Here is a 17,175-nt window from a genome sequence, read left to right on the forward strand (position 1 = left end):
GACCTCTGGCATCAACAAGGCATTTCCGCCCACAGAACGGCCGCTCACTGGATGGTTTTTCTTTTTCGGACCATTCTCTGTAAACCCTAGAGATGGTTGTGCGTGAAAATCCCAGTAGATCAGCAGTTTCTGAAATACTCAGACCAGCCCTTCTGGCACCAACAACCATGCCACGTTCAAAGGCCTCAAATCACCTTTCTTCCCCATACTGATGCTCGGTTTGAACTGCAGGAGATTGTCTTGACCATGTCTACATGCCTAAATGCACTGAGTTGCCGCCATGTGATTGGCTGATAAAGTGGTAACGTGCAGTTGGACAGGTGTACCTAATAAAGTGGCCGGTGAGTGTATATATATATATATATATATATATATATATATATATATATATATATATATATACACACACACACACACACACACACATTCTCTGTATCCTCCATAACTGTATCTATATCTATATATTCTCTGTATCCTCCATAGCTGTGCATTATACACTGTAGTGGTGTTCGTTCTGGCTCAGACTCCTGTAATTCTATAGAATATTCAGATTCCTGGTTGTGTCATGATGTTTTGCAGGAACATTTTGCAAAGAAATAGTAAACTAGGGCTGGATCGCCATCTTGTGTCCAATCCTCATACTGCAGGCAGCCGAGTCGTGTGGTCCCTTCATCAATCTCAAGTCACTGAAATCTAATCTACAAATTCTCAGATTGTCTCTGTAATAAACAGTTTGCTATAAAATACATAAAAATTTTTGATATTCCTATAAAGTTTTTTCTACCTAACAGTGATTGCCCGACCATCATGCGGTAACATGTGCAGAATGGGTCATTACGGCTCAAACAGATCATTTTACTGGCAGGAAGTTGTTAGAATGCAGAGATTTTTTACAGTCAAGGACCGAGTACAGGACCCAATCAATCATGCAGCCTATTAAAGGGGTAATGTTTTTTTCTTTCAAATCAACTAGTGTCAGAAAGTTATATAGATTTGTAATTTACTTAAAAATATCAAGTCTTCCAGTACTTATCAGCTGCTGTATGTCCTGCAGGAAGTGGTGTATTCTTTCCAGTGTGACACAGTGCTCTCTGCTGCCACCTCTGTCCATGTCAGGAACTGTCCAGAGCAGCAGCAAATCCCCATAGGAAACCTCTCCTGCTCTGGACAGTTCCTGACATGGACAGAGGTGGTAGCAGAGAGCACTGTGTCAGACTGGAGAGAATACACTACTTCCTGCAGGACATACAGCAGCTGATAAGTAATTGAAGACTGAAGAGAATACACCACTTCTTGTGGGACATTTCACACACTGCACGGCTGATTGCTGCAGGGTTATCCATATATTGCTTACTAGAGTGCTGCAGGGTTATTCATATACTGCTTACTAGAGTGCTGCCAGTCTATCTATATACTACTCACTAGAGCACTGCAGGGCTATCCATATACTGCTGCAAGGCTATCCATATACTGCTCACTAGAGTGCTGCAGGGCTATCCATATACTGCTCACTAGAGTGCTGCAGGGCTATCCACATACTGCTCACTAGAGTGCTGCAGGGCTATCCATATACTGCTCACTAGAGTGCTGCAGGGCTATCCATATACTGCGGCAAGGCTATACACATACTGCTCACTAGAGTGCTGCAGGGCTATCCATATACTGCTCACTAGAGTGCTGTAGGGCTATCCATATACTGCTCACTAGAGTGCTGCAGGGCTATCCATATACTGCGTCAAGGCTATCCATATACTGCTCACTAGAGTGCTGCAGGGCTATCCATATACTGCTCACTAGAGTGCTGCAGGGCTATGCATATACTGCTCACTAGAGTACTGCAGGGCTATCCATATACTGCTGCAGAGCTATCCATATACTGCTTACTAGAGTGCTGCCGGTCTATCCATATACTGCTCACTAGAGCGCTGCAGGGGTGTGCATATACTGCTCACTAGAGTGCTGCAGGGCTATCCATATACTGCTCACTAGAGTGCTGCAGAGCTATCCATATACTGCTTACTAGAGTGCTGCCGGTCTATCCATATACTACTCACTAGTGCTGCAGGGGTGTGCATATACTGCTCACTAGAGTGCTGCAGGGTTATCCATATACTGCTTACTAGAGTGCTGCCGGTCTATCTACAGTGAGTCCAAGAAGTATTTGATCCCTTGCTGATTTTCTTTGTTTGCCCACTAATAAAGACACTATCCTTCAGCACTTTTAATGGTAGATATATTCTAACATGGAGAGACAGAATATCAAGAAAAAAATCCAGAATATAATTTTGAAGAATATATTTTAATTAATTTGTATTTCAATGAGGAAAATAAGTATTTGATCCCTCTTGCCAAACACACCCAATACTTAGTGGCAAAGCCTTTGTTTGCAAGCACAGCGGTGAGACGTTTGTTGTAGTTAACCACAAGTTTAGCGCACACACCAGGGGGAATCTTGGCCCACTCTTCTTTGCAGATTCTCTCTAAATCATGAAGGTTGGTGGGCTGTCGCTTGGCAACTCTGACCTTCAGCTCCCTCCATAGATTTTCCATCGGATTGAGGTCTGGCGACTGGCTGGGCCACTCCATGACCTTAATGTGATTTTTCTTGAGCCAATCCTTTGTTGCCTTTGCTGTATGTTTAGGGCCGTTATCATGTTGGAAGACCCAACCACGGCCCATTTTCAGAACCCAGGCAGAGGGGAGGAGGTTGTCCCTCAGGATTGTGTGGTACATGGCTCCATCCATCTTCCCAGTGATGCGGTGAAGTAGCCCTGTACCCTTGGCAGAGAAACACCCCCAAAACATTATGCTTCCACCTCCATGCTTGACGGTGGGCACAGTGTTCTTGGGGTCATAGGCAGCATTTTTCTTCCTCCACACATGGCGGGTGGAGTTAAGGCCAAAAAGTTCAATTTTGGTCTCATCTGACCACAAAACCTTCTCCCAATAACTTGGTTCATCTTTCAAATGATCATTGGCATACTTGAGGCGCGCCTCCACATGTGCTCTCTTCAGCAGGGGCACCTTTCGGGCACTGCAGGATGTGAATCCATTGTTGCGCAAAGTGTTGCCAATTGTTTCCTTGCAAACTGTGGTCTCAGCTGCCTTCAGGTCATTTGCTAACTTCTGCCGAGTGGTTGCAGGACGATTTCTGACTGTTCTCAGCATCATTGCCACCCCACCAGGCGAAATCTTCTTTGGAGCACCGGGCCGAGGTCTGTTGATTGTCATGTTATACTCTTTAAACTTTCTGATAATTGCACCAATAGTTGTTACTTTCACATCCAACACCTTACTAATCTTTTTGTAGCCCATTCCAGCTTTGTGAAGGTCAACAATTCTGACTCTGAGGTCCTGTGACAGCTCTTTGGTTTTACCCATGTTGGAGACTTGAAATCTGTGTGATCTGTCTGATTCTGTGGACAGTTGTTTTTCACACAAGTGATTAGTGAGAACAGGTGGCTTCAGGTCAGGTAACAAGTTGATTGGGAGTGTCTAACTGGTCTGTAAAAGCCAGAACTGCTAATGAATACTAAGGGATCAAATACTTATTTCACTCCATGAAATACAAATCAATTAATATATATTCCTTAGATTTATTTTCTGGATTTTCTTTTTAATATTCTGTCTCTCCATGTAAGAATACATCTACCATTAAAAGTATAGAATGATCATGTCTTTATTAGTGGGCAAACAAAGAAAATCAGCAAGGGATCAAATACTTCTTGGACTCACTGTATATACTACTCACTAGAGTGCTGCAGGGCTATCCATATACCACTCACTAGAGTGCTGCAGGGCTATCCATATACTGCTGCAAAGCTATCCATATACTGCTCACTAGAGTGCTGCAGGGCTATCTATATACTGCTCACTAGAGTGCTGCAGGGCTATCCATATACTGCTCACTAGAATGCTGCAGGGCTATCCATATACTGCTTACTAGAGTGCTGCAGGGCTCTCCATATACTACTCACTAGAAAGCTGCAGGGTTGTCCATACTGCTCACTAGAGTGTTGCAGGCCTATCCATATACTGCTCACTAGAGTGCTGCAGGGCTATCTATATACTACTCACTACTCACCCTGCAGGGGTGTGCATATACTGCTCACTAGAGTGCTGCAAGGCTATCCATATACTGCTGCAGGGCTATGCATATACTGTTCACTAGAGTGCTGCAGGTCTATCCATATACTGCTCACTAGAAAGCTGCAGGGCTATCCATATACTGCTCACTAGAAAGCTGTAGGGCTATCCATATACTGCTCACTAGAGTGTTGAAGGGCTATCCATATACTGCTCCCTAGAGTGCTGCAGGGCTATCCATATACTGCTGCAGGGCTATCCATATACTGATGCAGGGCTATCCATATACTGATGCAGGGTTATCCATATACTGCTCACTAGAGTGCTGCAGAGCTATCCATATACTGCTGCAGAGCTATCCATATACTGCTCACTAGAATGTTGCAGGGGTATCCATATACTGCTCACTAGAGTGCTGCAGGGCTATCCATATACTGCTCACTAGAGTGCTTCAGGACTATCTGCAGGGCTATGCATATACTGCTTACTAGAGTGCTGCAGGGCTATCCATATACTGCTCACTAGAGTGCTGCAGGGCTATCCATATACTGCTCACTAGAGTGCTGCAGGGGTATCCATATACTGCTCCCTAGAGTGCGGCAGGGCTATCCATATACTGCTGCAGGGCTATGCATATACTGCTCACTAGAGTGCTGCAGGGCTACCCATATACTGCTCACTAGAAAGCTGCAGGGCTATCCATATACTGCTCACTAGAAAGCTGTAGGGCTATCCATATACTGCTCACTAGAGTGCTGAAGGGCTATCCATATACTGCTCACTAGAGTGCAGCAGGGCTATCCATATACTGCTGCAGGGCTATGCATATACTGCTCACTAGAGTGCTGCAGGGCTACCCATATACTGCTCACTAGAGTGCTGAAGCACTCCCCCTTATGTCCTATGGAGTGTAGGGCTTGTGTATGACTTGTGTTAGTGCTTGTAGAACACATACACATTACAGGGCCTTACCCCAGCCTGGCTGTTACAATGGCGGGTGCTGATGATGGCGCCGGCCTCCTCAATCATCTTCAGAATGGTTCCTCCATGCACGTTTCCTGCAATGTTGGCGTCATCTGGACGCATGATCCTGTAAAGAACATTCACATGTTATTCTATGGGCCGATCACACATGATGACACCGTATGACATTTTCAGCAGGGAATGCAACAATGCTAATGAAAACCAAAGTTATCAGGGTGAGGTTGTGGTCCCTTTAAGGCAGCAGGCACCTCAGGAGATCCATCCAGGCCGAGGCCTTAGCAATGGCCGACATCCCGTCATGGCTTATAGTGGGTAAAAGCTGAGAGGAGATTACATATCCATACAGTGTGAGTGGCGGGGTCTCATCTCTGTGACTCCCTAAGATCCTTACCTGATTTTATGTAATACATCCCCATTTACACAGTCCTTAAAGGGGTTTTCCACTCAAACATAACTTTTGGTATGTTGCTGCCCATGGTGAGACTAACAATTCCTTCTATATTTGTTATTATCTATTCAGTCTCCTTCCCCCAGTTCTCAGCTGCTGCTTTCTGCTGAAGACACAAAAATCTGTCTGTGAACCTCTCTCTCCATCTCCTCCTCCTTTCTGAGACGGCTGATGTAAACAAATCCCTGGCTGGCTGTATCTGTAACATTGTAGCTTCTTTGTAATGCTGGGAGGGTTAAACACAGTGAGTTCATTAGAAACTTGACCTCAGAATTACAAAAAAGCTACAATGTTGCAGATACAGCCAGCCAGGGACTTGTTTCAACTGTCTCAAAAGAGAGGGGGAGAAGAGTGGGAGAAAGAGAAAACAGCTCACACACAGACAAGCAACTGAGAACTGGGGGAAGGAGACTGAATAGATAATAACAAGTATCGAAGGAATTATAAGTCTCACCATGTGAAGCAACATACCAAAACTTGTGTGTGAGTGGAAAACTCCTTTAAAGCGTTTTTTTCCTGGATAAAAAAAGGTTCTAAGTGAGTGGAACTATTGGAGTTATAATACCGCACACAACCTGAGGACAGGGGTGGTGCTATTTTTGGAAGAAGGCAGCAATGTTTTTCAAATCCTGCATAAACCCTTTAAGCACACAAGACTAACCACCCCAATACGGGCACTCTCAGATCTGCTACCTACTAGTTTATGTAGAAGGGCTCTCTAAAACAGATTATCTAACATTAGAAACAAAATTTCTCCTTTCTTGCAAAAACAGCACCACCCCTGTCCTCAGGCTGTGTGTGGTATTACACTCCACTCCATTCGCTTCAATGAAAGCGAGCTGCAGAACTGCACACATACCGCGGTCGAGAATGGAGCTGTTTCTGGAAGGCGGCCATGTTTTTCTACACCTGGAGAACCCTTTTAATTCAGAATCTCTATCAATCTGCTGAAGTAGACACTGGTTGCCCACTGATTCCTATGTGTAGTGCATCTTCTACCCTGTGGTGGCGCTGCTGAGAAATTAAGCATTTGTATCCGCTGATCCCCATGCAGGACACCCTGTAAACAGCTAACCCATTATAATGGTAATAGAACTACTACTCCCAACATCTGCAGCCAACTCTGCCACCAATATACTGGTCTTACTAGCCCCCTGCCCTCCTGCCACATCTAATAGAGAATTGTATGAGACACCACAGGAGGATGTGCACGCTACCTGGTAAGAACATCTTCCATCAGGCCAGGAAGCTAGAGCGGAGGAGAGGCGGCATGCAGGCGGCAGGGCCGGGGAGGAATGCCGCATCCTCAGCATTGTGAATAATATGCATGATGGAACCGTGATGTCAGCGTGATGTCACACACTACATGTGCAAGAATATGAATGGTGCTAAGTGCAACCTGCGAAGCAGAGCTACAGTGCAGCCAATCACGTCGCACGCAGTGTTACCATGGCAGCCTGGTAGCTAAATGATCAGATGGAGACGGTTTCCTGGATGTGGAACAAGTCCAAGAATAGAAGAGATGCTGCTGCTATTATGTATCACGTCCACCAATCATTACAGTGTGGCTTCTATATATGGACTGTAGAAAAGTGTGTAGTATATACGGACTGGGTAGTATATAGTGCGGTATACCGTCTATATAGACTGTGTAGTATATATATATATATATATATATATATATAAACCAAGAGAAAAAGAAGCGGCTGCACCTCACACCTATGGCTGACACTAATGCCTCTCGGCTGCATATAAGAACCAACGCCAGCATGTTGGTATATAATTTGATCAAAACATATTGCCTTATGTACCACGTGCCGGTCTCCTGGCCAACATGAGACCCTACATTCTACCAGCTGGTACATTGGTGATTAGTAACACCTTGTTCACACTTGTGAGACAGAGATCTATCTAACATGGTGTAAAGTGAAACTGGCTCAGGTGCCCTTAGCAACCAATCAGATTCTACTTTTCATTCCTCACAGATTCTTTGGAAAATGAAAGGTGGAATCTGATTGGTTGCCGGGGGCCACTGAGCCAGTTTCACTTTACACCATGTTTGATAAATCTCCCCTATATAGACTGTGTAGCTTAATAGAGCTCTACACGTAGCAGCAGGTTGGGCCTCTTATGGCCGCAGGAATATCGGCTCATGTGGACAGAATGATTACCTGCAGTTTACATATGTGCAGTGTCCCACTGGGATCCCTGTAGTTGGGTGATGTATGACGTCATATATGCAATGTACCATTAGGATCCCTGTGGTTGGGTGATGTATGACGTCATATATGCAATGTACCATTAGGATCCCTGTGGTTTGGTGTTGTATGACGTCATATATGCAATGTACCATTAGGATCCCTGTGGTTGGGTGATGTATGACGTCATATATGCAATGTACCATTAGGATCCCTGTAGTTGGGTGATGTATGACGTCATATATGCAATGTACCATTAGGATCCCTGTGGTTGGGTGATGTATGATGTCATATATGCAATGTACCATTAGGATCCCTGTGGTTGGGTGATGTATGATGTCATATATGCAATGTACCATTAGGATCCCTGTGGTTGGGTGATGTATGACGTCATATATGCAATGTACCATTAGGATCCCTGTTGTTTGGTGTTGTATGATGTCATATATGCAATGTACCATTAGGATCCCTGTGGTTGGGTGATGTATGATGTCATATATGCAATGTACCATTAGGATCCCTGTGGTTTGGTGTTGTATGACGTCATATATGCAATGTACCATTAGGATCCCTGTGGTTGGGTGATGTATGACGTCATATATGCAATGTACCATTAGGATCCCTGTGGTTGGGTGATGTATGACGTCATATATGCAATGTACCATTAGGATCCCTGTGGTTGGGTGATGTATGACGTCATATATGCAATGTACCATTAGGATCCCTGTAGTTGGGTGATGTATGATGTCATATATGCAATGTACCATTAGGATCCCTGTGGTTGGGTGATGTATGATGTCATATATGCAATGTACCATTAGGATCCCTGTAGTTGGGTGATGTATGACGTCATATATGCAATGTACCATTAGGATCCCTGTGGTTGGGTGTTGTATGACGTCATATATGCACCACATGTACAATTAGGATCCCTGTGGTTGGGTGATGTATGACGTCATATATGCAATGTACCATTAGGATCCCTGTGGTTGGGTGATGTATGACGTCATATATGCACCATATGTACAATTAGGATCCCTGTGGTTGGGTGTTGTATGACGTCATATATGCACCATATGTACCATTAGGATCCCTGTGGTTGGGTGATGTATGACGTCATATATGCACCATATGTACAATTAGGATCCCTGTGGTTGGGTGTTGTATGACGTCATATATGCACCATATGTACCATTAGGATCCCTGTAGTTGGGTGATGTATGACGTCATATATGCATCATATGTACCATTAGGATCCCTGTGGTTGGGTGTTGTATGTCCCATATCAGCATTAACCATGTATGTGTGCCATCGTTCACACTGTGTGATGCAGGTCCAGCAACAACCACGTCACGCTACCTGGCTTAAATAGTCCACCTCAATTCAAGAAAGAATTCCAGACCAACAAGTTCTCTTTACAAATAATTTCTTTGTTAAATAATAATGATGAATACAAACAAATAGTAAAATAACATCACCACAGTGCTGACATCAATTGGAGTCCGGTCCTTACGCCAGAGCAGCGGCGCTCATCAGCTCCGCGTGTCCTTTGGAGACTCTCACTTGGATGTCACATGTCATACGTGCAGTTTCATAGTGTTTTATATTGATTTTGCAATGTCCCTTATGTACCAGGTAAGGCTGAGAGTTATGTAGGGGTTAACACACACAGCCAGGAACCTTCCAGATGGTGGAGGAAGAGCTTTCTCTAGTCCAGCCTATCTACAGAGATGAAGAGAGGTGAAGGGAGATATTAGCCTCTCTAGAGAGAGGAAGCTGGGAGTGTAGTCCAGTATGAAAATGACCGCTTATATCCATGCCTCTGTATATGTACAGCCGCCTCCTGACTCTCTACTGATAATGCTGGAGGAGAAAAGGATTGGATTTCACATGTCTGATACTTTTGTTCTTGAAGAGATAAGTGATCATTAGGAGTCTGGCAGCAGTTTTCTCCCAACTTCAGAACACATGGACGCTCAGCTGAGCCAAGCAAGCACGTGTATGGGGGAGCCAGGGAAGAATGAGGGCTCAGCCAATAGGGGCTTCTTACCATGCCGTATATTTAGAGGGTACAGGGAACAATTGTGTAAGCTTACAGGCACCAGGTTGGGAACCAGGTTTGCACATCACTATTATATGGAAGCCTGTCACACCATAGCAGGTGGGTGGTGGCTGAATGGGGAGTTCCGGCTCCACAATATTATATTAATATTACCCTGAGAAGCCCCTGTACACGTGTAGGAAAGGTTTAGCTGCTGTAAATGGAGGCCGCCCGATCCAAATGGAAGATATTGATTGATCAGGCTTGTTGGATTTCAGTCACAGAGATAAGATTTAAAACACATGAACACTTGGCAGAGCAGAGCGTCCATATGTATGGGGGGCGGGAAGGGGGAATAGTCTGTCGGCAAACCTTTGTTAGCCAAGAGCTATTGTAGATGTACGGCTAGCTGAGGGTACTTTTACATTAATAGATTTGTTGGCTTTAGTTAGCGATGACTGTACACAGTGCAACAAATCGAGCGTCCGGATTGCTCGGATGATACTTGTATTCTTTGTGCAGCCCTAGAAAGTGAGATCACAGATATATATATATATATATATATATATATATATATATAAAAAGTATATATACGATATGTATATATCTGTGCTGTCAGTTTCCAGATCACAAGCAGCAGTGTATACTTACCCTCTGGCATCCTGCTCCCCAGCCCTCCTGCTGTATCTTATGGTCCTGCCTTCTCTGACTGTCAATCATTTTGGAGGAGGCGGGGCCTGAAGATACAACTGGCAGGTTGACAACTGGAGAGGCAAATGCCGGATTCACACTCAGTGTGAGTGGAAAAGTATGAGGGAAGACGGGCAGCAAAGGGGACAGGTGGTGGGCTCACACCAGCAAAAGCCCCTCCACACAACAAGAATGGGGAGAAACAATCCACATTTCCAAAAATAAACAATGGGAAAGGAAAATAAACAAAAAGGTTATACAGCACCTCATGTATTTTAGATTTCCTTTAAAGGGGATGTCCAGGATAATTTCATACCTGTAGATCCTGCCGGGGGACATGTCAGTGATGTATACTTACCTGTTCCTCTCACCCACCGCTGCCGGATCTGGGACCGCTCATTCTCCATTGATGTCACTATTTTGGAAACATTTGGTGACGTCCTCCAACCTCCCTTTCTGGAGGGAGCAGGACTTCACTGAATGTTTCCAAAACACTGACATCATTGAAGAATGAGTGGCCCGAGATCCGGCAGCGGCGGAGGGATCGGAACAGGTAAGTATACATCACTGACATGTCCCCACAGCCACAGCAGGATCCGCAAGTATGAAATTATCCTAGACAACCCCTTTAAATTCCTCCCTACTTTCAATACATCTGCTTGCAGTCAGTAAAAGGAAACAGTCTTGCTTCCATTCACAGACTGAAAACCTTTAGACCTGCTGAGAGTTTGCTGTAATTGTATCCAGTCTGGACAAGGTGAAATTACACACACAATGTATCATAATGGATCAAACTCTATGTATCAGTACATGTCACACACTATGTATTAGTATATGTCACACATACTGTATGTATCATTATGTATCACACACACTATGTATCAGTATATGTCACACACTCTCTGTATCACACACTATGTATCAGTATATGTCACACATACTCTCTGTATTATTATGTATCACACACATGGCAGGGACTGTACCTTCTTACTTTCCCATGAATAGTCCATGAGTGACGTCCCACCCTGGTGATCCCAGGAACTGCTAATCCCTGTAACATCCTGATGGTTGTGGTGAAAGCAGGGCTCCAAACCCCGGGGCAGACGGCAGGGCTCCAAACCCCGGGGCAGACGGCAGGGCTCCAAACCCCGGGGCAGACGGCAGGGCTCCAAACCCCGGGGCAGACGGCAGGGCTCCTAACCCCGGGACAGACGGCAGGGCTCCTAACCCCGGGACAGACGGCAGGGCTCCTAACCCCGGGACAGACGGCAGGGCTCCTAACCCCGGGACAGACGGCAGGGCTCCAAACCCCGGGACAGACGGCAGGGCTCCAAACCCCGGGGCAGACGGCAGGGCTCCAAACCCCGGGACAGACGGCAGGGCTCCTAACCCCGGGACAGACGGCAGGGCTCCTAACCCCGGGACAGACGGCAGGGCTCCTAACCCCGGGACAGACGGCAGGGCTCCTAACCCCGGGACAGACGGCAGGGCTCCTAACCCCGGGACAGACGGCAGGGCTCCTAACCCCGGGACAGACGGCAGGGCTTCTAACCCCGGGACAGACGGCAGGGCTCCTAACCCCGGGACAGACGGCAGGGCTCCTAACCCCGGGACAGACGGCAGGGCTCCTAACCCCGGGACAGACGGCAGGGCTCCTAACCCCGGGACAGACGGCAGGGCTCCTAACCCCGGGACAGACGGCAGGGCTCCTAACCCCGGGACAGACGGCAGGGCTCCTAACCCCGGGACAGACGGCAGGGCTCCTAACCCCGGGACAGACGGCAGGGCTCTTATCCTTGGGGCCCCGATACACACAGTCCCATCTGCCACCAGTGGGTTTGTATACACAGTGCGGCATCTCACCGGCCTTTGTTGGACATTTCTCAGCCGGGGATCGGTATCTGTGGAGCAGGAATCTTTACCTGGAGTGGAACAGAAGTCCTTCCAACAAGCGTCTAACACCCGGGAGCCTCATCCCCAAAGCAGAGTGGGTCCTGAGGAGCGTCAAACAGCCAGGGAGATGGGAGAATCCTATGAGCTGGATGAGATGAATCCAGAAATGTCACCTTTGCACTAATTCAGGCAGGTTATCAGGTGCAGCCTAGAAGGGGAGTAATATGTAACATTGCCCTATAGTACAATGCAGCCTGAGGTCACTCCAGCCTAAACTACTAGAAGTTCATTTTATAGAAGTACTAACACCGAATGGCAGCAATTACACTTCTCAGCGGCACTGACAACTCTCCAGGGTTCCTGCTTGTTCAGTGTCTGCACAGAGCATGCGTTGGTGAGCCATCTGCATTCTGTTTAGGGCGGTCATTGCTGCACACATGGTGGAGGGAGAACTAACCTACATGTATAGCACTCTATAAATAAATAGTAATAATAATAATAACAACCTGCCCCTGCATTATAGGAGTGGGGCTGGGAGGGGCGTCTGGCAACAAGCTTGCTGACTGTTTCCAGTGATAACTGTAGGATGAGTAAGTCATGATGTCATTGAGGGTGCGCGGTCGTGTGATGAGCTTGATCATCCCTTCTCTTACGACAATGTGTCAATCATTCCTCCTGGAAATGTATGGATGACGTTCCCTATGGGGTGTGTACACGGTGTCATATATGGGGAGAGGTTCGGGTTGTTCTCCTGACTCTCCAGGCACGATCAGATACTTATACAGAGACGCTTTATGGGATGCCATTACTCTTACATTATCATCCTTCATTAGCTGCTCCATAGGGGACACTGGGTAAGGATTCCCCGCTCCCCTGACAGTATTTAATCCTCTAATTCTATTATAGTAATTGTAATGGCTGCACAGGTTCAGAGCGACGTCTCCCTGGAGTCCTATAGGAAAGGCTATAACCGCTCCGTTCTATCCCGCACAATGTATAATAGCACTCTATTCTTATTGTATAGCTGTCCTCAGGATCAGCCTCACTGATCAGATGATTGATGCAGTCATGTGATCACTGCAGCCTCTACACCTATTGCAAGACACAGCTCTGTACAGGGGATTGCTTCTCATCCCATTCACTTTAATGGCTCCAATATTCAATATCAGATAGAGCCATTACTGAGAGTATGAAACTGTGGCTGGTAGGAAGAGGCTGATACTGCAATTTTTTTATTTTATTTAACTTTTTTTTACTTTACTGCTTATGTCAATATGGTATTTGACCACTAGGGGGCATGATCACTAATACAATGCACTGCTATACTGCCCCCATTTGCCATCATCACTGCTCTTATAAAAAAAAATGTAAGAAATCAGCAGCGGTTGTGATCACAAGAAGTTTTGCAATAATCTCTTTTTTTATATATATATATATATATATATATATATATATATATATATATATATACACACACAACCAAACTGTGGTTTATGCTCCCGCCATGATTTTCTCTGTACAAAAAGAAAGAAAAAAAAAAAAAAAAAAAAGACGCCAAGCACAGGAAGTCCCCGTCCTCTGTGCGCTCACACAGGGAGAGACAGCTGTTCATCATGCAGGTTGTATATCACCTGAGAGAAATTACCTTAACCCTTTGAGGACCAGGCCCAAAATGACCCAGTGGACCGCACAAATTTTCATTTTTGTGTTTTTGTTTTTCCCTCCTCCCCTTCTAAGAGCTCCAGCACTTTCAGTTTTCTATCTACAGGGCCATGTGGGGGCTTGTTTGTTACAGGAATAGTTGTACTGTGTAATGGCATCATTCATTTTACCATAAAATGTATGACGGAATCCCAAAATTATTATTTATGAAGATATAAATAGGTGAAATCGTAAAAAAGAATGCAATATGGTAACGTTTGGGGGGTTCCTGTGTCTACGTAATGCACTATATGGTAACAGCGACATGATACTATTATTCTATAGGTCAGTCTGAACACAACCATATGCAGGTTACACAGATTCTCTAATGTTAATGCAGATCGCTTCGTGTAAACAGTCTTTCACCGACTTACCCTGTGTGTGTGAGAGGCTTGAGCGATCTTAAAATGATTGCAATAACGATTTTTCTAATGATTTTTCTAATGATTTATTCGCCTAAACGCTGATTGTTAAAAAAACCAAATCGTTGCTTCAAAATCGTTAGATCGATTGGATGAAACATTTTTGAACAATATGGCAGCAGACCGCCGCTATCTCCTATGGGCTCCCCGTGGCCCCCCGCTCTTTGTTATGTATAATGTTATTGTGTGGTTACAGAGGTTTTGGTGCTGCGTGACAGGAGAGCTGACCATATAATGCGAGCACCCTCAGGATGCTCTGCTGCTGAATGTGGACGTGCAGTAGCTGTACACATCCCCAGAGAAGGGAGACACCTAGTGGCCGTATCATGTATAACGTTGATTTAAACATAGAACATAAAGCGAGTATATTGTAAAAGTGCATGCAATCACAACCCCTGCTGATGTTTGCAAGAGCGCCTCTTTAAGTGCTGATAAGATTATAGAGGCAGCATCCTCTCTCTGTGGGGCTGAGATCAGAGTTATCTCCCGCGTCTATAATTACTTTCCAGCATTTGACATCAACATCAATTGTTGGGAAGAGGTTAAAATGGTAATCCAGTCCTAATGATGTAAGGTGGGTTCTGTGATAAGGGACCACCCCCGCTCACTGACTACAAATCTGACAACATTTCCTTACAATTGTCATGAGGACAGAGCAATGGCAGAGGTTGTGACCCCCCTCCATTACCATGACGGTCTGTATGTATCCCGGGGGGACAGTCGTGGCCTCCTCACCCCATGCACTCAGCTTTGTAATAATAACTGAGCAGAAACGGAGGGACAAAGCGCTGAGCCCACCATTACTGTCACTCAGTTCTAGGTATCGGAGGGAACCCCCCCCCCCCCCCCCCCCCGGTTCTAGGTATCGGAGGGAACCCCCCCAATCCTTCTTACACGTCGCTATGGCATAACTTTACATACACTGTTACTAACAACTTTAGCTGCCAGGGCATGCTGGGAGTTGTAGTTTTGGAACAGCTGGAGAGGCACAGGTTGGGGATTGCTGGTGGTGTGTGTGCAGGGTCAAAAGGTTACAGCAGCATGTACATACCCTGTATACAGCATATAGTATTATACAGTGTATACAGCAACCTAGTATATATAGTATTATAACCTGTATACAGCAAACTAGTATTATACCGTGTATACAGCAATCTAGTATATATATTATAGACTGTATACATCAACATAGTATATAGTCTATACAACCACCCTGTGTATATATAGTCTATACAACCACCCTGTGTATATATAGTCTATACAACCACCCCGTGTATATATGGCCTATACAACCACCCTGTGTATATATAGTATATAGTGTATACAACCACCCTATGTATATATAGTCTATACAACCACCCTGTGTATATATAGTCTATACAACCACCCTGTGTATATATAGTATATAGTGTATACAACCACCCTATGTATATATAGTCTATACAACCACCCTGTGTATATATAGTCTATACAACCACCCTGTGTATATATAGTCTATACAACCACCCTGTGTATATATGGCCTATACAACCACCCTGTGTATATATAGTATATAGTGTATACAACCACCCTGTGTATATATAGTATATAGTGTATACAACCACCCTGTGTATATATAGCCTATACAACCACCCTGTGTATATATGTAGTATATAGTGTATACAACCACCCTGTGTATATATATAGTATATAGTGTATACAACCACCCTGTGTATATATATATATATATATAGTATATAGTGTATACAACCACCCTGTGTATATATAGCCTATACAACCACCCTGTGTATATATGTAGTATATAGTGTATACAACCACCCTGTGTATATATATAGTATATAGTGTATACAACCACCCTGTGTATATATATATATATATATATAGTATATAGTGTATACAACCACCCTGTGTATATATAGCCTATACAACCACCCTGTGTATATATGTAGTATATAGTGTATACAACCACCCTGTGTATATATATAGTATATAGTGTATACAACCACCCTGTGTATATATATATATATATATATATAGTATATAGTGTATACAACCACCCTGTGTATATATAGTGTATACAACCACCCTGTGTATATACAGCACAGTATACACTTACAGGCCGTCTCTCTACCGTCCTGACCTGCCTCGTGTATTACCTCACAGATCCCCCGCTCCCCCTCCCTCTCTCTCTCAGCTACGGAGGCCTCGCTGCTCCCAAAACTTCCCTACAATCCACCGAGCCGATATACAGCCAGAGGCCGGGGGCGGCGGGGGACATAACAGGTAGCGCTGCATGTAGTAATGGGGGAGAGTCTCTGTTGCCCATGGCGACCAATCACAGCTCAGCTCTCAGTTATAACATTGCTCTGGTAAAATGAAAGCAGAGCTGTGATTGGTTGCTATGGCAGCCATGATGGGTTGCTATGGGCAGCAGAGAGAATCTTACAATAAGACAGCGCCCTAACTCTCCAGGATGGCCGGCCTTTAGCATTTCAGAGACAGGATGTGACCACAACTTGTCCCTGAATAACCCCTTTAAAGGAATTATCTAGAATTAGAAACAGGTGACTGCGTTCATCCATAAGCAGCACCACTCTTATCCCCAGGTTGTTTGTGGTATTGCAGCTAAACTCCTATCATTTGCAATTGACTTGTAATACCCCACCCAGACTGAGGGCAAAGGTGGCGCTGTCTATGGACAAAAGACGACAA

General features: G+C 45.0%; 1 protein-coding gene across 3 annotated transcripts in view; it reads right to left on the reverse strand.

Moving 5' to 3' along the window:
- ACOT7 (acyl-CoA thioesterase 7) overlaps positions 1-16,750 on the reverse strand; it is a 124,895-nt gene extending 108,145 nt beyond the window's left edge. For all 3 annotated transcript variants that reach the window (XR_011359214.1, XM_069947381.1, XM_069947380.1), the window contains exons 1-3: positions 16,580-16,750; positions 12,370-12,485; positions 5,059-5,176 (exon numbers count right to left, since the gene is read on the reverse strand). Coding sequence is in view for 2 of the 3 variants with exons in the window: in XM_069947381.1 (XP_069803482.1) it covers positions 5,059-5,176; positions 12,370-12,422 (171 nt within the window). In the remaining variant the exon portion in view is untranslated. The remainder of the gene's footprint in view (positions 1-5,058; positions 5,177-12,369; positions 12,486-16,579) is intronic.
- Between the last annotated feature and the right edge of the window lie 425 nt (positions 16,751-17,175).

The sequence above is a fragment of the Dendropsophus ebraccatus genome, chromosome 12 (genome assembly GCF_027789765.1).
Source record: "Dendropsophus ebraccatus isolate aDenEbr1 chromosome 12, aDenEbr1.pat, whole genome shotgun sequence".
In the NCBI taxonomy this organism is placed as follows: Eukaryota; Metazoa; Chordata; class Amphibia; order Anura; family Hylidae; genus Dendropsophus; species Dendropsophus ebraccatus.